The sequence below is a fragment of the Doryrhamphus excisus genome, chromosome 4, assembly GCF_030265055.1.
Source record: "Doryrhamphus excisus isolate RoL2022-K1 chromosome 4, RoL_Dexc_1.0, whole genome shotgun sequence".
In the NCBI taxonomy this organism is placed as follows: domain Eukaryota; kingdom Metazoa; phylum Chordata; class Actinopteri; order Syngnathiformes; family Syngnathidae; genus Doryrhamphus; species Doryrhamphus excisus.
In genome coordinates, this window is record NC_080469.1 from 23983259 (window position 1) to 24010414 (window position 27156).

At 37.5% G+C, this 27156-nt stretch overlaps 2 protein-coding genes across 4 annotated transcripts; one reads left to right on the forward strand and one right to left on the reverse strand.

Moving 5' to 3' along the window:
* Positions 1-4: 4 nt before the first annotated feature.
* On the forward strand, positions 5-6832 carry tesca (tescalcin a). The gene is made up of 6 exons (XM_058070029.1): positions 5-80; positions 765-834; positions 2564-2644; positions 3017-3156; positions 5501-5562; positions 6695-6832. The coding sequence occupies exons 1-6, from the start codon at positions 17-19 to the stop codon at positions 6830-6832; spliced, it is 555 nt and encodes a 184-aa protein (XP_057926012.1). The 5' UTR covers positions 5-16.
* Positions 4214-25401, reverse strand: fbxw8 (F-box and WD repeat domain containing 8). Of its 3 annotated transcripts, XR_009129592.1 has the most exons (14): positions 24570-25401; positions 24382-24486; positions 23825-23989; positions 23497-23585; positions 22374-22531; positions 22029-22225; positions 21693-21926; positions 16529-16656; positions 11518-11691; positions 11340-11456; positions 9788-9934; positions 7124-7225; positions 6979-7025; positions 4215-6833 (listed from the first exon to the last, which is right to left on the reverse strand). XR_009129592.1 is itself a non-coding variant. In XM_058070656.1 (12 exons), the coding sequence occupies exons 1-12, from the start codon at positions 24984-24986 to the stop codon at positions 7129-7131; spliced, it is 2028 nt and encodes a 675-aa protein (XP_057926639.1). In that variant the 5' UTR covers positions 24987-25401; the 3' UTR covers positions 4214-7128. The 3 variants fall into 3 exon arrangements, 1 of the variants encoding a protein (XP_057926639.1); XR_009129591.1 differs by having other exon boundaries at positions 6979-7225; XM_058070656.1 differs by having other exon boundaries at positions 4214-7225.
* Positions 25402-27156: the final 1755 nt, after the last annotated feature.

Genomic DNA, 27156 nt, shown 5'->3' on the forward strand with positions numbered 1-27156 from the left:
CGCTCTTCCAGCAGTCATGGGAGCCTCGCAGGCGCGTCCCGAGAAGAACCAGTACCAGGACCTGGCCCGGAAAACTGGATGTAAGTAAGCATGAAAGTTCTTATGAGAATTATTACATAATTATGACTGACTTTATTGTTCATTGACACCATTATTGTACAGGATTTGACTGAGTCCACACAGGACATTTTGGCATAAATCAGGAATTAAAAAAAAAATTTCTTAGGTTAATATATTTGTTAAAAAATAGATTTTTATTCATAAAATATTTATGAATTATTGGTGATATTAAAATTATTTTATAATCTTAATCTAATTAAAACGTGGATTCTATTGATTTTGGAGTATTAAGGAATGAAGCAGTGGATTTTTTTTATATTTATTATTATTTTTTTATTATTTATTATTTTTATTTTTTATTATTATATATTATTATATTATTTATTTTTTTATTTTTATTTTTTATTATTATATATTATTATATTATTTATTTTTTTATTTTTATTTTTTATTATTATATATTATATTATTTATTATTATTTTAAAAATTGTATATGTCCAAGCGAGTGTACCTAATGTTGTGGCCACAAAGATCGAGACTTTGAACGTTTCCGCAAGTTTTCCATCTTATCTTTCACTCCACAATTGATGGTCCTCTGTGGTCACATGATCATGTTTGTTTTCAACTTTATTGTTCCGCTGGTTTGAACACTGACGGGCGTTTTTCATTGGTACTTTCGTACCGTTTTTTTTCTCCCCCCCAGTTTCACAGGAACAGATTAAAAATCTCCACAAAAGATTCCGACAACTCAGCGGAAATGAGGAGACGATCAGGTAACAAGTCTTACCGTATAGAGGATCTTTGACCAGGTGGGTCCTTGCACTCCTCTCAAATAGAACCCCTTTCGACGAGGATTTGTCTGCCACATAGAGGATCTTTGATTGGCATTTTCACAGTCGCTCCTCAAAAACAGCAGCACACTCCTATCACACATAAAGGATCTTAGACTTAGCATATACAGGATCTTTGACAAGCTGTTTTTAAAAACGCTCCTGTCAGGATTCTAAAAAAAAAACAGCAACATACTCCTGTCACATACAGGATCTTTGATTAGAGTTTTTGCAATGCGTCCTCCAAAACAAGTACAAGTACACCCCTTCAGAGAGGATCTTTGACCTGCATTTTTAAAGTAGATTCTTAAAATCTTTACATAGCAAAGCACTGCTGTCATATAGAGGATCTTTGACTTGTATTTTTTTTAATTGGTCCATAAAAACAGCAGAGCGCTCCTGTCAGAGGATCTTTGACTTGCATTTTTAAAGTTGGTCAATATAAACAGCAGGGCACTCCTGTCATAGAGGATCTTTGACATTTTTGCAGTAGATCCTCAAAAACAGTGTGCTCCAATCTTATAAAGGATCTTTGACATTTTTTTTTGGGGGGGGGGAGGGGGCTGAGGAAAACTTTAAACAGCAAAGCGCTCCTCTAATATAGAGGATCTTTGACTTGCATTTTCAAAGTTGGTCCATAAAAACAGCAGAGCGCTCCTGTCATATAAAGGATCTTTGACTTGCATTTTCAAAGTTGGTCCATAAAAACAGCAGAGCGCTCCTGTCATATAGAGGATCTTTGTCATTTTTGCAGTAGATCCTCAAAAACAGTGTGCTTCAATCTTAGAAAGGATCTTTGACATTTTTTGTTTGGGTTTTTTTTTCCCCAGGAAAACTTTAAACAGCAAAGCGCTCCTGTCATATAGAGGATCTTTGACTTGCATTTTTCAAAGTTGGTCCATAAAAACAGCAGAGCGCTCCTGTCATATAGACGATCTTTGACTTGCATTTTTAAAGTTGGTCAATAAAAACAGCAGGGCACTCCTGTTATATAGAGGATCTTTGGCAGTAGATCCTCAAAAACCGTGTGCTCCAATCATAGAAAGGATCTTTGACATTTTTTGTTTGGGTTTTTTTTCCCCCAGAAAAACTTTAAACAGCAAAGTGCTCTTGTCATATAGAGGATCTTTGACCTGCATTTTTCAAAGTTGGTCAATAAAAACAGCAGCACGCTCCTGTCATATAGAGGATCTTTGACTTGCATTTTCAAAAGTTGGTCCATAAAAACAGCAGAGCGCTCCTGTGGCATTTTTGCAGTAGATTGTGCTCCAATCTTAGAAAGGATCTTTGACTGACATTTTTTGTTTGGGTTTGTTTTCGGGAAAACTTTAAACAGCAAAGTGCTCCTGTCGTATAGAGGATCTTTGACTTACATTTTCAAAGTTGGTCCATAAAAACAGCAAACCGCTCCTGTCATATAGAGGATCTTTGATTTGCATTTTCAAAGTTGATCCATAAAAAAACAGCAAAGGGCTCCTGTCATATAGAGGATCTTTGACTTACATTTTTACAGTTGGTCCATTAAAACATGAGAACACTCATGTCATAGAGGATGTCTCCTGTCATATATAGAAGAAGGAGGAAATATGTTAGTAGTTTTTGCCCAATCACATGGCTTGCTAACTGTGTGTGTGTGTTTGTGTGTGTGTGTGTGTGTGTTGTCGCACTGCAGCAGAGGAAACCTGGACAGCGTTGCGGCGCTCGCCAACAATCCCATCAAGAAGCAAATCATTGAAGCGTTCTTTGACAAAAGGTGTGCAGACGTCGAGAGAAGCTGGAAAAGACATTTCACCTTCCATTATTATTATTATTATTATTATTATTATTATTATTATTATTAATGAATGCTTGACTGGTAAGACTACAAGGGTGCTTACTGATTAACACCAGACTGCAATAAGGAACCTCCTTGTCAGACATAAGCTCCAGTATATCATCAACCTCCTGAATATTTGCTATCGGCTGAGCTTAGCTTAGCAAAACACGGGCTGGGCTTTCATCCACGCATTCCCACACGGCCATAAAAATCCGTAGGAAATATCTGCTGTGCGTGAGCTGAAAGGACCCGTGGGATATTGGCTGTGGAATTTACCACAACAAAGATCTTCCCTTCTTTTTGCTCCAGGAACCAGCGCCAGGACGAGGTGGGCTCCTCCGAGGAGATCGGCTTCGAGGAGTTCCTCATGGTCATGTCTCACTTTCGGCCCCCGACGCTCAAGACCTCCGAGGAGGAGAGGGAGGCCATGAGGAAGGAGAAGCTGCGCTGTGAGAAAACGCATCCAAAAACCTCCCTTTCATGTTTTATACCGCATGAAGAGTAGTCAGTGTGCATCGCTCATATAGAGAATCTTTGACAAGTGTTTTTTAAATTAGGTTCTTAAAAACAGCAGAGGGGTCCTGCCCTATAGAGGATCTTTGACTACTGTTTCTAAAGGTTCTTAAAAACAGCAGAGGGGTCTTGTCACATAGAGGATCTTTGACTACTGTTTTTAAAGGTTCTTAAAAACAGCAGAGGGGTCTTGTCATATAGAGGATCTTTGACTGCTGTTTTTAAAGGTTCTTAAAAACAGCAGAGGGGTCCTGTCATATAGAGGATCTTTGACTGCTGTTTTTAAACGTTCTTAAAAACAGCAGAGGGGTCCTGTCATATAGAGGATCTTTGACTACTGTTTCTAAAGGTTCTTAAAAACAGCAGAGGGGTCTTGTCACATAGAGGATCTTTGACTACTGTTTTTAAACGTTCTTAAAAACAGCAGAGTGGTCCTGCCATATAGAGGATCTTTGACTACTGTTTTTAAACGTTCTTAAAAACAGCAGAGGGGTCTTGTCATATAGAGGATCTTTGACTGCTGTTTTTAAATGTTCTTAAAAACAGCAGATTGGTCCTGTCATATAGAGGATCTTTGACTACTGTTTTTAAAGGTTCTTAAAAACAGCAGATTGGTCCTGCCCTATAGAGGATCTTTGACTACTGTTTTTAAAGTTTCTTAAAAACAGCAAAGTGGTCCTGCCGTATAGAGGATCTTTGACTACTGTTTTTAAAGGTTCTTAAAACAGCAGAGGGGTCCTGTCATATAGAGGATCTTTGACTACTGTTTTTAAACGTTCTTAAAAACAGCAGAGGGGTCTTGTCATATAGAGGATCTTTGACTGCTGTTTTTAAATGTTCTTAAAAACAGCAGATTGGTCCTGTCATATAGAGGATCTTTGACTACTGTTTTTAAAGGTTCTTAAAAACAGCAGATTGGTCCTGCCATATAGAGGATCTTTGACTACTGTTTTTAAAGGTTCTTACAAACAGCAGAGGGGTCCTGTCATATAGAGGATCTTTGACTACTGTTTTTAAACGTTCTTAAAAACAGCAGAGTGGTCCTGCCATATAGAGGATCTTTGACTACTATTTTTAAAGGTTCTTAAAAACAGCAAAGTGGTCCTGTCATATAGAGGATCTTTGACTACTGTTTTTAAACGTTCTTAAAAACAGCAGAGAGGTCCTGCCATATAGAGGATCTTTGACTACTATTTTTAAAGGTTCTTAAAAACAGCACAGGGGTCCTGCCGTATAGAGGATCTTTGACTACTGTTTTTAAACGTTCTTAAAAACAGCAGAGTGGTCCTGCCATATAGAGGATCTTTGACTACTGTTTCTAAAGGTTCTTAAAAACCGCAGAGGTGTCCTGTCATATAGAGGATCTTTGACTACTGTTTTTAAAGGTTCTTAATAACAGCAGAGGGGTCCTGCCATATAGAGGATCTTTGACTGTTTTTAAAGGTTCTTAAAAACAGCAGAGTGGCCCTGCCATCTAGAGGATCTTTGACTACTGTTTCTAAACGTTCTTAAAACAGCAGAGTGGTCCTGCCATATAGAGGATCTTTGACTACTGTTTCTAAAGGTTCTTAAAAACAGCAGAGGGGTCCTGCCGTATAGAGGATCTTTGACTACTGTTTTTAAAGGTTCTTAAAAACGGCAGAGGGGTCCCGCCGTATAGAGGATCTTTGACTATTGTTTTTAAAGGTTCTTAAAAACAGCAGAGGCGTCCTGTCATATAGAGGATCTTTGACTGCTGTTTTCAAAGGTTCTTAAAAACAGCAGATTTGTCCTGTCATATAGAGGATCTTTGACTACTGTTTCTAAAGGTTCTTAAAAACAGCAGAGGGGTCCTGTCGTATAGAGGATCTTTGACTGCTGTTTTTAAAGGTTCTTAAAAACAGCAGAGGGGTCCTGCCGTATAGAGAATCTTTGACTACTGTTTTTAAACGTTCTTAAAAACAGCAGAGGGGTCCTGCCGGACGAGATATTTGCTAAAGTGGGAGTGTCGTATCACCTTGAGCTTTTATTTCGGCGCTGACAAGTCGCACAGATTCCCTGCCGCGTGTTTTCAAGAATAGAAGTGTCGCTGTCGCAAGCTCGGAATCATTTGAGGCCGCGTCTCCGTGACCCAAATTCCCCCACGGATGTCCTTTATGCTGTGGCTTTCTCTTTTAGGAGGGGGGTTGAGGTCTTCCAAATAGATGATCTTTTCCAGCATCAATTAAAAATGGCAGACGAATGGTTGCCTGTGTTGAAGCGTTTGTTGAAGGAGTCTTTCTAACTTCCTCTTTGCCGCAGTCTTGTTCAACATGCACGACACCGACAGCGATGGCACCATCACGCTCGCCGAGTACAGGAAGGTAAGACGGGAACCGTCAGGGATGACTTTTCATCTTTGGGTTTACGACTTTGATTATTATGATTATGATTAGTGTGATTATTATCTTCATCATTGTCGTCATTATTCATTTTTATTTTTTTAGACAACTACTATTAGTTTTTTATGTATCTACTTTAGTTATGAATTATGTATGAATATGTATGAATTTTATTTTAATTGTATTTTTATTTGGGATTATGTTGCAAAAGGATGACAATTTCATTATTACTCCTACTATTTATTTTTTGGGACTATGTTGGGAAAGGATAATAATTATTTCATTATTTATTATGACTATTTTATGTTTAATGTGTTTATTTTATTTGCGATTATGCCTGGAAAGGATGAGAATCATTTTTTATTATGACTATTTATTTTACTATTATTTTTTCTTTCATTTCTATTGCTATTTTTTATTTTACCAAATTAAATGTACTTATTTTAGTGTATTTTTATTTGTAATTGTCGGGAAAGGGCGAGAACTATTTTTATTAATTTTTTTAATGCATTTCATTTTTATTTGAGATTATAGGAAATGAGAAATATTTTATTATTGTTACCTTTTTTGGTATTTGTAATTTTTTTTCTTATTTATTTTGCTATTATGTGTTTATTTTAAAATAAATTTATTTATTTTTATTTGTCGGGAATTAGAATTATTACTATTTTTTTTATTGTATTACTTTCATGTATTTTTTGGGGGGGGTTAAAGGACACAACAAAATTTTTTTTAATTGTTATAATTTTACTATTTTACTATTACTATTTTTAATTTTTTTTAGGTACAGGTATTGCTTTTATTATTTTTAATTCATTTGATTTTTATTTGGAATTATGACGCAAATTATTTTGTCATTGCTTTACTATTTTACTATTATTTTTGATGTATTTATGTATGTGTATTTGGGATTATGTTTGTAAAGGATGACATTTGTTACACTATTGGAGGTGAAAGTGTTGCCAAACTTTGGACTGGTACGGGGTAGATGGCTCCGTAGCCAAATAACGTTGGAATCATACATTTTGTACAGAATCATAAGAAAAATACGTACATTTTAACGCCCTCAGCCTTCAAAATAAATCCAAACCTCTTGTCGTTTTTTTTCTCCGAGGTGGTGGAGGAGCTGCTGTCAAAAAGCGGCAGCATGGGACAGGAAGCTGCCAGGGCCATCGCGGACGCCGCCATGTTGGAAGTGGCGAGCACCAACGTGCCGCACATGGTAACGTGCAACGACGTCATGCTAGGCTAGCCTGAAGAAAAAAAAAACAAATGTTAAGTTTGCTAAGTGACACACCGTTGATGATGTGTAGCGAAGCCTGGGGTTTTTTTCTTCATGAAAAAAGCCAAAAATCATTCATAAGCAAAGATCAACTGTCAGTAACAGTGTCAACTCACTCATGTAGTCGTCTCCATTTTTTTTTTTCCCAGGCGCCGGATGACTTCTATGAAGGGATTACATTTGAGCATTTTGAACAGGTTAGCATTGAAACGTCACATTGGTTTTTCATCATTTCTCCTGATGGTTCTTGGTCCGCCTCACAGATCCTAAAAGGTCTGGAGATGGAGTCGAGGATGCACATTCGCTTTTTGGACGTGGACACCACCACCATGCGCTGCCGGAAAGCCACCTCTTGAAGGAGGCCTGGCGGATTCATACAGACGTTTGTTTATGTTATGCAACTACAGGAAGGAGGTGAAAACCACTACCTTGTCCCTTTCATGGGAGAAGATCCTTTCATATGTTCAAGGATACCATCTTTGTATACTTTTTACTTTCCTTTTCCTTGACGCACCGCCTGCTCTTCTTTCTAAAGTCAACTACAACGTAGCAGCTGATGCTGTAACGCAACAAGGAACTTTTTTTTAAGCCCAAGTCAATTCCCCAAAGCCGATGTGGCATTTGAGGCTCATCAACGCTGGCCGACGTCCAACGTGGGCGACGAGGGACCCAAAACATTCCAGAGCGAGACCGGGATCATTTTCATGGGCTTTCAGTCACCAAATAGAGTCCGAACTAAAAATAATCAATCTTTCTCTTTTTACCACAAGAAATGATGTTTAAAAAAAAGAAAGCACGATACCAGGGGTGCCCAAAGAAGAGGGCGGCGGCATATTCGAAAAATATCATTTCAACAAGAAAACAAAACGGCAAACAGAGAAAACACAGCAGTCATTTTACATGAATAAAGTCAAAATATTCAGAGAAAATAATTGTAATCTAACTAAATACGTCATTTTAGAACAGGGGTCAGCAACCCGCGGCTCCAGAGCCGCATGTGGCTCTCCAGCCTCTTTGTTGCGGCTCCCTTTGCAATGCTTGAATATTTTTTAGCACCCGTGTGGTGAAAATGCACGTCTTTGTTATGAGTTTACAAAAATCCAACTTTGTGTGAGACCATGAATGCATCCTGACTGAGTTCTGACTGGTGACTGAATGAGCAGACAGGATGCTATCCAGTTCTCTCTGACAGGTTAACATGAAGGGAAATGAGTAATACTTTGAGTTATTTGAGTTATTAATTATTATTAATGAGTTATTTGACGATTCTAAAAAATAAATTAGAGCTCATTTAAAAACAAAAGTTTATCTCCAGTACTAGCAAGAGTACTCCAACTCGTCTTTTTTTTTCCCTCCAATGTTGTTTTAAACATACAACGTTTTGCGGCTCCAGGCTATTTTTCTTTAGTGGGCAAGTGGGTGAAATGGCTCTTTTCATAGTAAAGGTTGCCGACCCCTGTTTTAGAAGAATACTATAATAACCAAAAAAAATAAGCATAAAGTTTAAATATAAATTATTGTTTTGCCGTAATATTATGAGGGAAAAAAAACATAAATTAAGTTAGAAATTACCAGGAAAAAACATTTACAGGAAGAAAGTTGAAATAGTTGGAGGGGAAAAAAAGAAGCATAAATTTAAAAAAAAAATTATGTAATTTCACGAGAATACACTAAATATTGGGTGAAAAAAAGGGCAGAATAAAAAAAAACAGCTGTAATTTTACAAGAATAAAGTTAAAATATTAAGAGGAAAAAGTCATATTCAAATAAAAAAAAGACAATTTTACAAGAAACTCTTAAAATAATTAAGAAAAATAACGTAATTTCAGTAATAAAGTATTTTTTAAATAAATAAAACAAAGTCCAAATAGTTAACAAATAAAGTCATAATTATGGCAAGTAAATTTACAGGAAGAAAAGCGGACATTAAAAAATACAGATGTAATTTTATGAGAATAAAGTCAAAATATTACGAGAAAAAAAGTTGTATCCTGATAAGAAAAAAAGTCACAATTTCAAAAGAATCAAATTTTAGTAACAGAGAAGTAGAAATATTAAAAACAATAGTTTTGGGGTGGGAAATTTGACTGCGGGAAAAGTTCTAATATTACCATAATGAAGTCAAAATTTAAAAAAAAAAGGGCCTAATGAGAAATGAGTCAAAATTTTATGCGAGTAAACTGCTAATATGAGGAAAAAAGTAAAAATATTATTGGAATATTATTGTCACAATTATGCAAAGACAGATGGAAATATGAAATAAAACATGAGTATGAGAAGTCAAAATATTGACAAAAAAAGCCATATCAAGTTGAAATATTTAAGAAAAAATACAAACCAAAATAAAATATTGTTTTAATATTATGAGAAACAAACAAAAAAAAATTAATTAGTTTTTGGAAATTTATTTAGGGGAAACCAGTCCAAATATTATGTGAATAAACTCAAAATGATGAAAAAATGTTGAAATATTTGGGGGAAAAAACAGCAAAAATTGGGGGAAAAAAAAGAGTGATTTTGAATTTAGATTTTCATCGATATGATAAAGCTGAGATGGAGGTATTTTCTTGAAAGACATTTTTCTGGACTATAAGTTGCATTTTGTTCGAAGCGACTATTAGTTTGGAAAATATGGAACATTTTTCTTTTTTTTTTCATTTTTCATTTTTCAAACATTTGGACACTATGCTATGATAATTATTATTATTATACTAATTTGCACTAAAATCACACTAATAAATAATGTAAAAAGTTTGTTTTGTAAAGATTTTAATAAAAGTACTGACAAAAATGAAACAATGGAGCATTTTTCTTAACATCCCAAAGTCATGATTTTTTTCCCCCCGACAGTCTTCATCATGTAAATATTTCATATTTCATTTGTTTATACTGCGCGGCGTCCACAGGCATGACGGGCGAGCTCACCTCAGTCGGTCGTAGGGCACGGTGAGGCCGATGTTGTAGTTGTAGCCGTGAGATTCCGTGTAGTCGGACCTGCAGATGGGCAGGATGCGCTGCTCCTGAGCGCCGGCGTCCTCGGCGAAGTCGTAATGGCAGATGACTCCTCTGTGCCTGAGGGGACGCCCAAGGTCGGTGACTCGCTTGGTGCTGCACCACCTTCCCCCCCGCCCAAGTGCTTCCGATTGGCTAACCTGGCCTGACAGGTAGGCGGTTGCGGCACTCGACTGCTCGGCTGTCCCTAATAATGTGGCTCATTCCAAAGATGTTTTTATCCATTACAGGAGAGCTGAAACTAATAGACTATTTACAGCCGTACATGTTTATCGTGACACAGGTTTATTGCATGGATTATTGCACAGTTTATTGCACAGTTTTTGTTCCTGAGTCTGACAGTTGCAGGAAGGAAAGACCCACGATATATGTCCTTCACACTTTATAGCTCCTTATGTCAGACTTTATTGCCAAAGTTACAAATTTATTCCTTGTTTTGTTTTTAATAAGATTCTGACTATATACTAATATATATTTTTTTTTATTAATATTTCAACTTTACGCTTCTTCCTCCTTCAGACTTTTTCTCTTAATATTTTGACTTCTACTCGTAACAAACCAATTTTCCAAGAAACAAAAATTTGTTACGTTACAACTTTACCATAAAAGACATATTTATACCTCTTTTATGGCACAAAGAATAATATTTGACTTTTTTTATTATAGCTTCTTCCACAAATATTACAATTTTATTTGTTGTTTTTCATAATATTACAACTTCTCAAAATTGCTTTACAAGAATAAAGTCAAAATATTGACTACATTATTGACTAATACTGATAGAAAACGGGTGTATCTTTTAATAAAGTCAAATATTCAAAGGAAAAAATATGTAATTTTTTTAAAGTTGTTATATTGTTGTTTGAAAAATGTATATTACAAGAATAAAGTCACAAATATTTGGGGAATAATTAGAGTTTAGTTTACATGAATAAAATGTAATTAGTTTAAAAAATTACTTTAAAAAATCTATTTATTATTTATTAATTTTTTAATTATCAAAAAATCAAATAATTCTTGTAATTTTACAAGAATAAAGTCAAAATATTAGAGAGAAAAAAAGTCATTCTAATCACAAAAAAACTAAATTTTACAAGCATAAACTCATAACATAACAAGGATTTTTTTTTACTGGCTTATAGTTGAAAAACAGAAAAAAAATATGAAAAAGGATATAATTTTTTACAAAATTAGGTTGCCAAAAAAAGTTTAATATTAAGTGAATGAAGCCATAATTGAGAGAAGAAAATTTAGAATTTTTTTTTTACAGTTAACAACCATGGGCACCAAATGGACCCGGGGCCACACTTTGGACACCCTGAGCGAGAGGGCAAAGTTATGACATGCATTTTTGGCCACTTGATGTCACTGTTGACCCCACCCCCAAATTAATTTGAACTCTACTTGTAGATGTAGTTTTCGTGGAAAATGAGAGTGGGACGTGGGGGGGGGGAGATGGTCGTACCTGCGGTGCGCCGTGAGGTCGTCGTCGGTGATGCACGCCCCCCTTGGCGTCTTATCATCCGGGATGTTGGCAGTGAGCAGAGTGCTGGTGTTGAACCGCACATGCCTCACCGGATGTCTGCGTAAAAAATGATGTTATCACCCAGGAAACCGAAAAAAAACACCCCAAAAAGTCGCACCTGTTGTGCATCTCCCAGAGTTTTGTTGCCATCCTCATCTCCCAAACGCATACCAGCCCCTCACCGCCGCCGCTGACCATCTTCCAGTCGTCCAGTTGCACTGAGGTGACGCCAAGGTGGTGAGCGTACAGCGACGCCACAGAGGAGCCCGTTCTGAGGTCGAACACCCTCACCCTGAAAACGAGCACAAAGAAGATATAGTGTTAAGGAATGATGAAATTACAGTACATGTGCAGTGCGCACTACCACCCCCTACAGGACTGGAGTGGTGTAGCAGGAAGTCACTTTTAGGCTGCGCCTTAGAATCCTCGCCAAAGCATGCGAGTAGAATACATCAGCGCACACAAAGAGCGTCATTCATCCGCAGTGGAGCGACATCTTTGCTTGGCGGAGGCGGAGGATTATGGCCAAGCCTCGTGAAAGAGATCATTCATTCACTGGCACACAAATGCAGCACTGTCCTGGCTGGTCAGCATTCCGCCAAGCGAGACGAGACAAACTGAAGCAGATGTGGCACTCATTTTTATGGACTTGCTTTGTTGTTATCATACCAGTGACGCTTCTCCTGTGAGGTATACTGTAAATAAGGCAGCTTTTAGCTTAGCATCTCGGTAAGATAGCACTAAGTACCCAACGCGGGAAAGCGTGTACCAACATCATGCGGTGTGTGTATTAGCATTCAGACGTTCCTAAATTAACTAAAATGCTACCATGCTAACAGTTAGCATGCTTGGCCGTGAAAGTGCAGAGGCACGTCTATAGTGCCCTTACATCATGGCATGTATGTTTTTGCACTTGTACATCAAAATAGCAAAAATGCTAACACTTAGCATGCTAACACTTTAAAAGATAGCACTAGTTCTAGTGTCCCTATTGTACGTCATGTGTGTATATTTACATTAAGACATTATAAAACTAGATAAAATGCTACCATGCTAACAGTTAGCATGCTAACTAGCGAAAGTGCCACAGTAGTTTTACAGTGTCCTTACATCATGTCATATATGTTTTTGCACACTGACATCAATAGTTAGCAAAAATGATAAAATGCTAACAGTTAAATGCTAACACCACAGAAGATAGCATGGTGCCCTTACATCATGCCGCGTGTGTATTTGCATTTAGACATTACTAAATTAGATAAAATGCTACCATGCCAACAGTTAGCATGCTTTGTCGCAAAAGTGTCAAGGAAGTTGTATAGTGTCCTTACATCAGGTCATTTGTTTTTGCACTTTTTGCACTAGCATGCTAGCACCTCAGAAGATAGAACTAGTTCTATAGTGCCTCTACATCATGACGTGTGTGTATTTGCGTTTAAACATGACTAAATTAGCTAAAATGCTACCATGCTAACAGTTAGCATGCTTGGCCGTGAAAGTGCAGAGGCAGTTCTATAGTGTCCTTACATCATTTCATTTGTTTTTAAAATAGCAAAAATGCTAACACTTAGCATGCTAACACCTCAGAAGATAGCACTAGTTCTACGGTGCCTCTACATCATGCCGTGTGTGTATTTGCATTTAAACATTACTAAATTTGCTAAAATGCTACCATGCTAACAGTTAGCATGCTTGGCCGTGAAAGTGCAGAGGCACGTCTATAGTGTCCTTACATCATGGCATGTATGTTTTTGCACTTGTACATCAAAATAGCAAAATACTAACACTTAGCATGCTAACACTTCAAAAGATAGCACTCGTTCTAGTGTCCCTATTGTACGGCATGTGTGTATATTTGCATTTAGACATTATAAAATTAGATAAAATGCTACCATGCTAACAGTTAGCATGCTAACTAGTGAAAGTGCCACAGTAGTTTTACAGTGTCCTTACATCATGTCATGTATGTTTTTGCGCACTGACATCAATAGTTAGCAAAAATGATGAAATGCTAACAGTTAGATGCTAGCACCACAGAAGATAGCACGGTGCCCCTACATCATACCGGGTGTGTATTTGCATTTAGACATTACTGAATTAGACAAAATGCTACCATGCTAACAGTTAGCATGCTACGTAGCGAAAGTGCTACGGTAATTCTATAGTGTCCTTACATCATGTCATGTATGTTTTTACATGTTGACATCGATACGTTAGCAAAAATAATAAAATGCTAACAGTTAGATGCTAACACCACAGAAGATAGCAGCAGTTCCATGGTGCTCCTACATCATGCCGTGTGCATTACTAAATTAGCTAAAATGCTACCATGCTAACAGTATGCCATGTAGTAAAAGTGCCAAATTTTATCGTATCCTTATATGATGTAATGTATGTTTTTGCATGTTGACATAAATAAAATAGCAAAAATGCTAAGAGATAGCATGGCTAACACCTCAGAAGACCGCACTAAGTACAAAATGTGCCTAAGCAGTTAGTTCTAGTGTCCCTGCATTATGCTATGTGTAACTGCATTGACATATTATTTAATTAGCTAAAATGCTACCATGCTAACAGTTAGCATGCTATGTAGTGAAAATGCCAAAGTAGTTCTATAGTGTCCTTACATCACGTCATGTATGTTTTTGACATCAAAGCATAGCAAAAATTATAAAATTATATTGAAGTTATGGCGCCAACCATTGTTCTACTGCAAACTACAATACTGCAGCAGAAATACCCGCAAAAATAAGCAGTATTATCTGTGTGATACTTGATATCAATGTAGTATAGTCCTATCACTGCCTTCATGTCCATCAACAAACCCAGGAAGTTTCTTTGTTTTTCTACTTTTGACTCGCTTATGTTAGTAATCATCCTGATTAAAAGTCATTTGGCGACGCTGCTCGGAGCTAAGTGCTCCTCCATGATTAATCATCTTGGAGCCAATCAGAGGTCACATGAGCGGGACGGCGCTGGCGAGCCCGAGGGACCGGCAGCTCCATCTGTTGACACCGCGGCTTCATTACAGCTAAAAGCGTCCCCGTTCGCAGACGCCTTCCAGGAGTTCATTAGCATAATCACATTTACTTTGGGGGCCCCGAGGCAGGTTTTCAATTCCAGACGACGTTTAACACAATCAGAGTTACGTGTCCAAAACGGGCTCGGAGGGGCTTGTTGTCTGCGGCGTTACGGTGATGGAGGCGTGCGGCCGGACAATGAACGCTGGCAGAGCGCGAGGATCCATCAATCTCACGCCGGAGGCGGCTTTTGTCTTTAGCGGGCCGTCGGCGGCCAGACTGCTCTTCGTTAATCAGGAGGAGTGCGAGGGCCCGGCTCGTCAAAAACTCCTGACAGCTTCGTGCCGGACCAGACGCCGAAATGACTTTCGGTAGAACAGAAACGCGTACCTGAAAAACACTCATCACCTGAGTTTAAGTAGGGAAGGCTCATAAAATTGTGTCAGGCAGGGGTGTCCAAAGTGCGGTCCAGGGGCCATTAATGGATGGCAGATGTTTGTTTTTTTCTGTCAATGGTCTGCAGTCCATTCCAAAAATATAATTTAACAAATAACAAAACAAAAGTCAAAATATTAACTCATTCAATATATGATATCACGAGAAAACAGTCGTATTTTAACGAGAAAAGAAAAAGTTTTACTTTTATGAGTGTAAAAAGTTGAAATACAAAAAAAAATGAGGGTGCAAAAAAAGTTACAATGTTATGAAAATAAAGTCAAAACTTTCAAGAAGAAAAGTGACATAGTTGGAAATTTAAAACAAAAACACTGTCATTTTATGAAAATTTGTCAAAATATTATAAATATAATATATAATGAGAATGAACTTTATTGTTATTATTATGTATTTATTAAATTATATATAATTATATTGTTTTATTGTTATATTATTAACTTTTTATTATTACTATTATATTGCGGAAAAATAGGGCAATTTAAGTAGCAAAGTTTAAATATGTATAGTTATAAAATATGCTACCATGCTAACGGTTAGCATGCTTGGCCGTGAAAGTGCAGAGGCAGGTCTTTAGTGTCCTTACATCATGTCGTGTATGTTTTTGCACTTGTACATCAAAATAGCAAAAATGCTAACTGTTAGCATGCTAACACTTCAAAAGATAGCACTAGTTCTATAGTGTCGTGTGTGTATATTTGCATTTAGACATTACAAAATAAAATGCTACCATGCTAACCGTTAGCATGCTTGCTGTGAAAGTGCAGAAGCAGTTCTTTAGTGGCCTTACATCATGTCATGTATGTTTTTGCACTTGTACATCAAAATAGCAAAAATGCTAACACTTAGCATGCTAACACTTCAAAAGATAGCACTAGTTCTATAGTGTCGTGTGTGTATATTTGCATTTATTCATTCATTCATTCATTTTCTACCGCTTTTTCCTCACGAGGGTCGCGGGGGGTGCTGGAGCCTATCCCAGCTGTCTTCGGGCGAGAGGCGGGGTACACCCTGGACTGGTCGCCAGCCAATCACAGGGCACATATAGACTATTTGCATTTAGACATTACAAAATAAAATGTTACCATGCTAACAGTTAGCATGTTACGTAGCAAAAGTGCTTCTGTAGTTCTATAGTGTCCTTACATCACGTCATGTATGTTTTTGCACGTTGACATCAATACGTTAGCAAAAATTATAAAATGCTAACAGTTAGATGCTAGCACCACAGAAGATAGCAGAAGTTCCATGGTGCTCCTACATCAAAAAATAAGGCTATTTAAGTAGCATCAAGTTTAAATATATACATTTTTTAAATATAATTTTTTTTTTAAGTATAGTATGAGAAACAAAATAGAATATTGTTATTGGCGGCTTGAACGCTTGACGAAAAAGATTTTTTTTGTGTTGTGTGGTTGCTAGGCATCATAACTGGTGAGGAGAGAGACAAAAACGCTGGGCAAACAATGCGACATAGCCTGGCATGTCCTCCAAGCCAACTACGAGAGATCCAGATGCATTCTGGGACGAATAGAAGCCCTCAGCTGCGGACAAACACCCGCCAGTGTCTCGTCTTTGTCCGCAGCACCCTCCGACCTCCTTCTCCTCCACCACCTGCCGTCTTTTTTAGCGCGGTTGAGCGACACCAGAACTCACCTCCTGTCTTTGTTGCCGCACGCCAGCAGGTGGGCGGGGCCGTCTCGCAAGTTGATGCAGGTGAAATCGCCGGGCGAGTTGCCGATGCACGCCACCGGCTTGCCCGTCTCCGAGCTGTAGACGTGGATCTGGAAAGTGAGGAGACATACATTACAGTCTTCAAGATGCAGAACAGGGATGCTTAGCAAGTGCTACGATCTTTGGATCAACATTTGCAATAAAAGACGACTCACACAATTATTTTATGTTAGTTAATTGAAGTATAAAATGTACAGGTACAGAAGGAATGGGAGTCATGGCGTCAAAGTTGTAGATGAGCTTCAACTTTTGCATCTCGGTGGTGCCTTCAAGGACCACCAAAAAAACATAAAGTGAAGCGTAGAGACAAACAAATTTTTTTAACAGTGGTACATGCATGCTATACATTTTACTTGCATTGTCACATATTTATAAGTTATTACCGGCATAGGGTGAATTTTGGCATTATTAGAGCCCTCAAGACATAAAATAGCACCCCTATAGTCACCTTTACACTTATATAGTGGATATAATAAGACAAATTTTGAGATAATATAGACTTGTGCATGTTAGCATTAGATTTTTTTCCTGCTACTGTCTTATTAACGCTACAATACTGACACCTACTGACCAGAGTAGAATACTTTTACTTTAATTTTACTTTATTTTGACATTTTTATACTCACTTTAGGCAAAACAATATGTAGAATTTGCTGAAATATACTTATTTATTGACTAATAATAGGCCATATTCAACAGTGGATAAAAATAAAAATAAAAATAAAAATAAAAATAAAAATAAAAATAAAAATAAAAATAAAAATAAAAATAAAAATAAAAATAAAAATAAAAATAAAAATAAAAATAAAAATAAAAATAAAAATAAAAATAAAAATAAAAATAAAAATAAAAATAAAAATAAAAATAAAAATAAAAATAAAAATAAAAATAAAAATAAAAATTCATGCCATACATTTTGATCAGGGGTGTATTTGCAGAAATGCGAGGGATGGTACTCACTTGCGTTTTTTTCCCCCATTAAAAGCTGCTTAGCTTCTTTTTCCCCTCTGACAGCTAAGAGCGTCAAACCGTAAACATTGACATTGCATTACGCTCGTTTACATTAATCAGCAATGAAGGGATTGCGTTTCCGCTGTACGTTTTACAGGCAAGATTCCATTCCGCCGCTTTGTAATTTTAACAATTTCTTCACCGCCGCCTCGGGGGGAGCAGCAAACTCCGTTCATGCGAGCAACAATGATGTCATCGGCAGCCCGTCTAATTGGCCAATTAGTGGCTGGTGTTTTCACCAGCAAATGAGAAACGCCGGCCAGAGTGCCAAGCCAAATTGTCTTTATAATGAAATCATTAAAAAAAAACGTGAGCAAAATGAGTGGAGGGACAGAGACGGACGGAGAGGAGCGGCGATAAGGATGCTTCAAATAAGGGAGGGGAGGGGGAGAATAAAAGACGAATGATGTAAACCTCCAGAGGGAGCCAGCGGTGTGTGTGTGTGTGTGTGTGTAGCTTATTTGGGCCAACACAGCTTTAATTGTGCACCACCGGAGGGCAAAGAAGCCCGAACGAACGGCAGCAGACTTGGAAGTGACAGCTTGATGGGATTTGGACAGCAACACAAACAGTAGCAAAGCCTGCTGTTTTTGATTATTCATTACACTTCCTACAATGTTTTTTCATCAGGAAATATCTTCCATTCTTGTCCATTTAGCAGTGGCGTCATTAGGCCTCTTTTAGGGAGGCCCCCCTAAATAATTGGATATTTTTTATTAATTTTTTAAAACATTTTTATTGTTTTTTTTACAAAAAATATGTAATTTTACATGTAATTTTACATGTAATTTTACATCTTTTACATATAGTTTTACATCTTTTACATACAATTTTACATATAATTTTACATACAATTTTACATATAATTTTACATACAATTTTACATATTTTACATAAAATGTTAAAATTTCAAAATATAATTTTACAAAAAAATATATAGGCTAATTAATAGGCTAATTAATATTATAATAATGATTATTATATAATTGATCACTGTCCACTGGACAGAATGGTTGCAGAGTTTGAGCAGCGGTTTTGCAGTGTAGATTGTGTGTACTTGTGTACATTTAATGGTGGCCTAAAACTATTGAGTATTTTTTTGAATGTATATGTAGTATGATAAAACTGTCATAGCGGGCAGGTGAAACAGCTCAAAATTGCATTTTTTTTTCAGAAATTGCACAAGAATTTTTTTTTCCACATAAGTATGTTGTTGGTTAATAGATCACAGCATAAATTAGCAATCCACAATAACCAAAACATTGACGGTATTGGTCCAATGTGGTCATTTTAACTTATTCATTTTGCAGCTTCACTCATAACTTTTTATGAAAAGTGAATCATGAAAAAATGAAGAAAAATGCATTCAAAGATGTGGTAACCTACACTTGTCACGAGGTGTCAAATGTTACTGGGAAGACACACAGATTGAATAGCCAGAACAACAGGCTTTTATTGCAGGTTGGAACTATCACAAAAATCCTAATAAAAGCACAGGCTACTGCTGTGGCCGTAACTCACGGCAACGTAAAACTCTGACTCTGAGACATCACTTCCTGTCCACCACCTACTCAGGTCCCCCTATACGGAACGCATTTATAGCAACACACACGAGCATGAGTCCTATTTATTTCTTAAATGGCTTATTTTCTCTTATTATGTCCACTATATTGCGTAATCAGAGTATAGAGGTGACTATGAGTGTTATTTCATGTCTAGAGGGCTCAAATGTTTAAAAATAATAATTTAGAAGGCCACAAACAGGTTTTCTATGCTTTATAAGTATGTTATAAAAAAAGTATGATTGTTAGAACTTGTTTTTATCTATTATATTATTTTTATTTAACTATTTATTGTTGTGTATTTATTTAAAAATATTATTATTGTTAGCATTTGTTAAATTATGATTGCATTAATTTACCCATAATTATTTATATTGTTTTTGTTTTTATTCATAATGATTTATTATCATCAAAGTAGTTATTATGATAGTTAAGAATGTCACAATGTGACTTCAAAAATTGCCAGTATATTTAGTAAAGGTTATATGATGGCCAGCGCTTGACACTGGAACAGACCATTTGTATTATTTCATTCATTCATTCATTCATTTTCTACCGCTTTTCCTCACAAGGGTCGCGGGGGGTGCTGGAGCCTATCCCAGCTGTCTTTGGGCGAGAGGCGGGGTACACCCTGGACTGGTCGCCAGCCAATCACAGGGCACATATAGACAAACAACCATTCACACTCACATTCATACCTATGGACAATTTGGAGTCGCCAATTAACCTAGCATGTTTTTGGAATGTGGGAGAAAACCGGAGTACCCGGAGAAAACCCACGCATGCACGGGGAGAACATGCAAACTCCACACAGAGATGCCCGAGGGTGGGATTGAACCCTGGTCTCCTAGCTGTGAGGTCTGCGCGCTAACCCCTAGACCACCGTGCCACCCTTGTATTATTTCCTATGGGGAAAATTTCTAAATATTTGCAGTATGCAAAAAAAAAAAAAATGACATGACTTTGCCATGTCTTCTCGCCAGGCTCCACATCCCAAGTGAACGCAACCTATCATGATCCATCTAAATAAAGATGAAGCACGTTCCCTAGAAGGACAACGTGCGGCGCAAACAGATGCATCTTGGGAAACATCAGCTGGTCCGAGTAGAAAAGAGTCCGACAGGACCGAGCCCACCGAGGGCCGGGCGCTATTTAGGTGCGCTAGCTGCACTGCGGACCGTAGCCCCGCAGGAGCCGGGTATTCACTTCTAAGGGGGCCCGAGGGCGCAGTGAGTGCAATGAGGGTAATAATCACCGCGTTGGTCCGCAGAGACATTTTATGTTTGTAACACATGCCAAACCCTAATGAGAGCAAATGCTGATTCGACACTTTATGGGCTTGCTCTGAACAGAAGACGGTATGACATCATTTTTTTTTTTGTTTTTTTTTGACACATGTACACAAGCTGAAATGGTCAAAATGTAATTTGATGATTGACATGTTGTGCTGCCTCGATGGGCTGCCACAGCCCAAAGCAGAAGTTGGGGTCAGGTCGGTTAGTTCCTCATTAACACATTAAGATTTAAAATACAAAATATTTACAAAATTATAAAAAATATTATTTGAAAAAAACAACTAAAATTACAAATTAAAAGGTATATATATAAAAAAAATAAAAAGGTAAAATAAACTCGTAAATTAATAAAATTAAAATATCAAAAATAAATATTTAAAATTTTAATTAAAATGTAAAATTAATGTACAAATTAAATGTATCCTATTAAAAATAAAGTTAGGGAATGAAAAGAAGTTTGGATTTAAAAATAATGACAAATAATTCAAATTTAACATTAAAATACACTTTAAATGACATCAAGATGTAATATAAATTTATCAATTATACATTTTAATATTCTTACATTACACTGTATGAATTTATGAACTGAATTTATTAATTAATGTATTCATTAAAAGTGAAAATGAAAGATATTTACATTTGTAATTATTAAAATAAAATGTAAAATGTAAAAATGTAAATAAAATTTAAAATACACATGCACACAAGCTGAAATGGTCAAAATGTTGGGGTCAGGTCGGTTAGTTTCTCATTAACTACTGTAATTTTACCTTATTAAAAAAATACAATATATTTTATTATTTTGTTATTTTCTTGGATTTTTTTCCACACCTGTTAAAATTAAAAATTAAATAAAATTTAAATAAATAATTATATAATTATAATAATTAAATAAATAAATAAATAATTAAAAAAATTAAAAAATAAAACAAAATTTGATTTTTTTTTGCACTAGTAAAAAAAAATCTATAAAATAATACAAATAAAATCTGAATTGGACCGGACCAGTTGCCAGCCAATGGCAGTCTACGGAAATGATGTGCTTCCTCTACAGGCGGCGAGAGACAATTAGATGGTAGTGAGGCCTCTTGGAGATATTAGCATAAAGTGACATATCAGCTCAACGCCATCAGTAGAACCGTGCGCAAGATAATAATAAAATAAACGTCATTTGTAACGTAAAGATTTCAACAAGTCCATTGAAACTAAAGTCACCTTATTGCCTCCGTCGTGCATAGCCCAGCCGGTGCGCTTCACCCCGAAGGCGACGTGGGAGTCGGACGCATCCAGACACGTAACAGGATGTCCGTAGACTGAGTGAAGCGCCCTTAGCTCCTCCTCATCCTCCACCGTCTCCAGGAGGTCCAACAGATACACAGACTCTGCAGCTGCTACGGCGGCAACCTTGCACCGCTGCCCCCTGCTGGGCACCAACACCAAGCTCTCCACCTATTAGACAGAAAACACACGATAACAGCAATCATGGTCCGGGGCTGCACGAGTGCTGCCATGCTTGGTGAATTACTACATGTACATTGTTTCATGACTTACAGTCTTGGGAAGCAGAGTCAGGCCGAGCGTCCTCCACAAGCCGTGATCATCAGCGCCGTCCAGTCGGACCTCCGACCCCCCCGCGGAAGCCAGGGTAGAACCATCTGGGCTCAAGGCCAAGACCCGGTTCCTCTCTGCCGTCTGGTAGTGGTAAATGGGCTCTCCGCCCGTCTGTGTGCTCCACACATCCACGCAACCTGTACCAAGGAAAAAAACAATAGCATTAACAGATGTGGCTGTAGGCAACTTTCATTTTTTTTTATGAACTCCACAAGGTGGCAGTAGGTGTATTGGAAGTGACATGAGTGTCCAGCAAAAAACATTTAATGAACTTGAGCAGTGTACCATCGTGGTAGGCGGCGGCCGCCACGTTGTCGCTGACCTGGACGTGAGCAACGTGAGGTCTGGGCTCGGAGTGCGCGGACAGTCGGTTGGACTTAAGGTAGGATGACGGCAGGTCCCAATGTAGCGTGTCCCACAGCCTCACGTCACCAGAAGAGTAGCTGGGACCAACATCGAAATGTGTCGTCTTAATGGCTCATGTTTTTACGACATTTTTTATATTTGACTTTCGATTTAAATAAAACATATTTTTTATTTTAAAATTACAGCTCAAATTAAAATGAAATTATAGCTCATTTCATTAAAAAAATCAAACTGAATTTTAATTAAATACAAATGTATCAATTAAATCAGAAAATAATTTTATATTAAACATACATTTCTAAGTTAAATAAATAAACTGTATCAACTTTAACAAAAATTATAGTTAAAAGATTAAAAAGTACAATTTTAATTTAAAAACTAAAATACAAGATTTAAGATTTAAAATACAAAATATTTACAAAATTATAAAAAATATTATATAATATATTATATATAATTAAAAAGTCAACTAAAATTACATATTAAAAGGTATATATAAAAGAAATGAAAATGTAAAATAAATTTGTAAATTAATAATTGTAATTAATTACTAATAAAATTGAAATGTCAAAAAATCAAAAAATATATTTAAAAATTTGATTAAAATGTAAAATGAATGTACAAATTAAATGTATTCTATTAAAAATAAAGTTAGGGAATTAAAAGAAGTTTGGATTTAAAAAAACAAATTTAACATTAAAATACATTTTAAATGACATCAAACTGTAATATAAATTTATCAATTATATGTTTTAATATTCTTCCATTACACGGTATAAATTTATAAACTGAATTTATTAATCAATGTATTCATTAGAAGTGAAAATGAAAGATATTTACATTTGTAATTATTTAAAAGAAAATTTTAAAAATATTTTTAAAAAAGTTTGCATTTTAAATTAAAATAAAACAAAAAATTAATTAAAGTGTGATTTTTTTTTTAAGGAGAACATTTTTAATTAAATTTCTAAAATAGTAATTAAAATGAAAAAACAAGAAGTCCAAGCTATAACTCCATTAGAACCTACGGCCATAAACTCACCCTGCCAAGACGTAGCCGTCACAGGAGCTGACATCACACAGGACCTTGCCCAGCTCGAACTGCAGCTGACTAATGGATCCAACACGATTCTGCACAAAGCAAAAGAGTGATTGCATTCAAAGCGTGCCATGTCACTTGGAACTCAACGTAAAAGCCCTTTGGTAGTGTTTTTACGTTTTACTATATACTTTGTACACATGGCTGACAGGTAACGTAAACACATGATTGTGGTGTTTTATTAACTCTAAGAGCATGTTTCGATTTTTCTTCGTATGTTGTTTTAGGGGGGGGGGGGACCAACGGTTCCCAGGGTCCCACTCGAGCCCACCTTCCAGTTGGAGCGCACAGTTTTGGCGGCGTTCCTGCAGTCTCTCAGCGTGCTCTTCCAGCAGGGGGAGTCAGACACAATGGCACCTTGGTGATAGGCCTCCCTGGCGCACATCCTGAACCACAGGACGCTGTCCTCGGCCAGGACTCTCCACGCCCTGCTCACCTGGGAAGAGGAGGAGAGAGCGTATGTTTACAAGAGCCATTCATCATCTTTACTGTGCTTATTAAAGCCGCGACCTTCATGCCGCCAGGACGCGCAACGCAAACAGCGGCGGGACGTTACGAGCTCTCGTCTCGAGCCAAAGAGTGAGATACAATAAACTCTTTGGAGAGGGAAGACTTTATTGATCCCAGCGGGGTGGCTGCTTTGTTAGCGGAGGCGTGGCCTCAGGAAGTGAATGCTATTGTGAGGATGCACACCAATGGGGGATTGCCTTGAAAAGGACGACTCGGCATCTGTTTGTCGTTTATTTCACTTCATGTTCAGCCCCGCCCACAGACCTGTCAATCATTCAGCCTACCAAGAATAAGAAAAACAAATCCAGGTGGGCTTACCTGGGCACAGCGGCCAAGTTCAGCACAGTTGAGATACTGGAATATCTTCAAGGCCAACTCATACGGCAGCTCAATGTCAAAGAAAGGAATGTCGTTGGCCTCATTCTGTGAAAAGATGAAAAAATATGTATGATAAATGTACGCTACTCAGATTGATTATGAATGATTATGAATCACAATCATCATACCAGATCTTGAATGAGTTGATCCACCAACTGCTCATCTTTCTTGACTTTCCTCTGAGGATGCTTCAGTGACTCGCTGCATGATTCAGTCACATTCCGGTACTGCCTCTTCCTCCTGCTCCTTTCCTTCTGGAGTCTGTCCAAAATGGGGCTTGTCCTCCCGTCCAGCAAACTCCTGGCAATGGACACATAGCCGGGCTCCCCGTCGTCCACGTCTAAACATCTCCCACTCTTCTCGTCTGACTTACTTGTCTCCCTGTTTGAGTTACTTGAGTCCTCATAGCGGACTTCTTTGGAGGGACCCTGACCCGAAAGGCTAGGATCACTTCTGGAAGCGGAGGAAGGGACAAAATCGTCTTTTTGACTGGAGAGCTCACGTTTCCAGCTGTCTCTGAACGCAGCGAGTTCGTCCTCGGCCATATTGTACAAACATTACGAATAAAATGAATGAATAAAAAGTAATTCTTGTGTTTAAAAGATGAGGCAGGAATATGCAAAGTAGAAAAAATAGAGTTAAAACAAGAAGAGAAACCCAAAGGACGGAAGTAATGAAGACAAAACAAACACGAGTCCTACGGTTTAAAGAGGTCGACAAGGAACCACAGTCGAATAAATATTTGTTCCGGGTGTAGTCTCATTGTAAAACTTAAGCCAGGGGTGACGAGTAAATATTTTTTATGTTTAAAACTTCTAATGTATAAATAAATAAGATTAAAGTTAAGTGGAAATGAATAGAAGACAATAACATGGTTTGAGGAGTAGCCATGTTGTTTCAAAAGGTAAGCGTTCTCTCCAGTTCGGCAAGAGATGACGTCAACCCTCTATCACGTGACCGATTCATGAATAATTAAGCAGTGGGCGGTGAACAAATAAGCTTTGAAAACAAGAAGAGGGATTCGCGCATCATCAGCACCACTCAAAGGACAGGACATCATCTTCATCATCGTCATCATCGGGAGGAAGAAGACGACGAAGATGTGCTGTTGGCCCGCCACGCCGCTCGTGGCCGCGCACGCCGCACGCACGCCCACCTGCTGCGCGGCTCAGGTGCTCGCGTCCCGTCTGCGGCTCATCGGGGACCACCTGGACAAAAGCTGGACGGCCAAGGACGTCGCGCCGGGGGGCAGCGGTCGCTGGGACCACCTGTGGAGGACCGTGTTGGAGATGCTGGCCACGAGGATGAGACCCCTGTAGGCGGCAACAGGTGCGTCGGCTGATCACGTGACCTACGCTAATACCACAAAAATAATGACTTTCAAATATATTATTGAAATATTTTGAAAATTAAGTGGTAAGTTTATGAGATGCCAAACATTTTATTAAGTCAAAATAGTATATTTTGATCATACAATAGTATCCCAATTTTACCCCCAAAATGTAATATATCACAAAACGATATATATTAATATAATATTATGAAAACAAAGCAACTATACAAAAATGGTTCTAATATTACAATTAAAATGTCCTCATATTTCCAGAATAATGATGCCAAATATTAAGAATGTAATCCAAATATGACAATAAACTCAAATTATTATGAAAATATATGAAAAAAAAGGTATAATTTTCAGAAAATTGAATGGAATATCGCGTCCCTTGTCCACAGACGTCTTCTGAGCATGTCTGGGGACAAAAAGAGCCGTCCACGCATCCCGACTCAAACGTTTGGAGGCCACCTGGAGCGGCGCTTGGCGACAGAAGACCATACCTTCAGCACGTAGGCAAGCACGGTTCAGGAGCTGATGCACGGTTCAGGAGCTGATGCACCGGCGCCCCCCCCCCCCCCCTCTTCTCCCAGCGACATGCGGTGATGTCATGCTCCCCTGGTAGCTCGGAGGGGAAAGCTCACTAATTGGGCTCCTCGAGCGTCATGGAGCTGCACGGTGCCAGAGCGTCTGATGCCGCAACCTTGTATGAACTTTTTTTTCCAATAGACTCATGGCGCAGCGATCTCTGTTGTTGTTGTTGTTGTTATTTTTCTTAGTTCCACCTCGGAGCCAATCAATCAATATTTACAATCAATATTTGTTTGTGAGCAACTTTCTGTTAAATAACGGGGACAATCAATGCCAATCAAACATAAAATGGGATCCAAGTCAAGTAAAAATGCTAAAATGCGGCCACAATGATCAATTAATCGAGAGCTGCAGCAAATAACAAATGATTAATCAATCACCCGATTAATCAACTACTATTATAGCACTCGATTCGTAATTTTTTGTAAATATTTTGGTAAATATCTTCTGATTTCAGCCTCTGAGGTGTGATGTTTTTTAATTTCCTTATAGTCACGCATGAACGCAGAACTATTTTTTTTTGTTTTGTTTTTTGGAAAAAAAAAACATATTCACACACATGAGCTCTCGCTTTGGAGAACAGTGATGGACATTTTTGCCACTTTTCCGACACGTTGTTTCAGATTAATCGACAAAATGTAAAATTATTGCAGCCCTAAATTAGTCGATTGTTTTAGATTTATTTTAAAAGTCAAGAATATAACCGAGGGAATCAAATTTTATGTTTTATGTCTTTATGTTTTGAGTTAAAATAAACATTTAAAAAAATCAAACAATGTACTTGATCAATT

Coding starts and splice junctions, on each gene's coding strand:
- tesca (XM_058070029.1), top strand. CDS start 17: ATGGGAGCCTCGCAGGCGCGTCCCGAGAAGAACCAGTACCAGGACCTG. Junction 81..764: donor CCTGGCCCGGAAAACTGGAT/GTAAGTAAGCAT, acceptor TCTCCCCCCCAG/TTTCACAGGAACAGATTAAA. Junction 2,645..3,016: donor GAAGCGTTCTTTGACAAAAG/GTGTGCAGACGT, acceptor TTTTTGCTCCAG/GAACCAGCGCCAGGACGAGG.
- fbxw8 (XM_058070656.1), bottom strand. CDS start 24,986: ATGGCCGAGGACGAACTCGCTGCGTTCAGAGACAGCTGGAAACGTGAG. Junction 11,457..11,517: donor CTCTGGGAGATGCACAACAG/GTGCGACTTTTT, acceptor TTTTTTACGCAG/ACATCCGGTGAGGCATGTGC. Junction 7,226..9,787: donor GTGCCCTACGACCGACTGAG/GTGAGCTCGCCC, acceptor TGAATCCGCCAG/GCCTCCTTCAAGAGGTGGCT.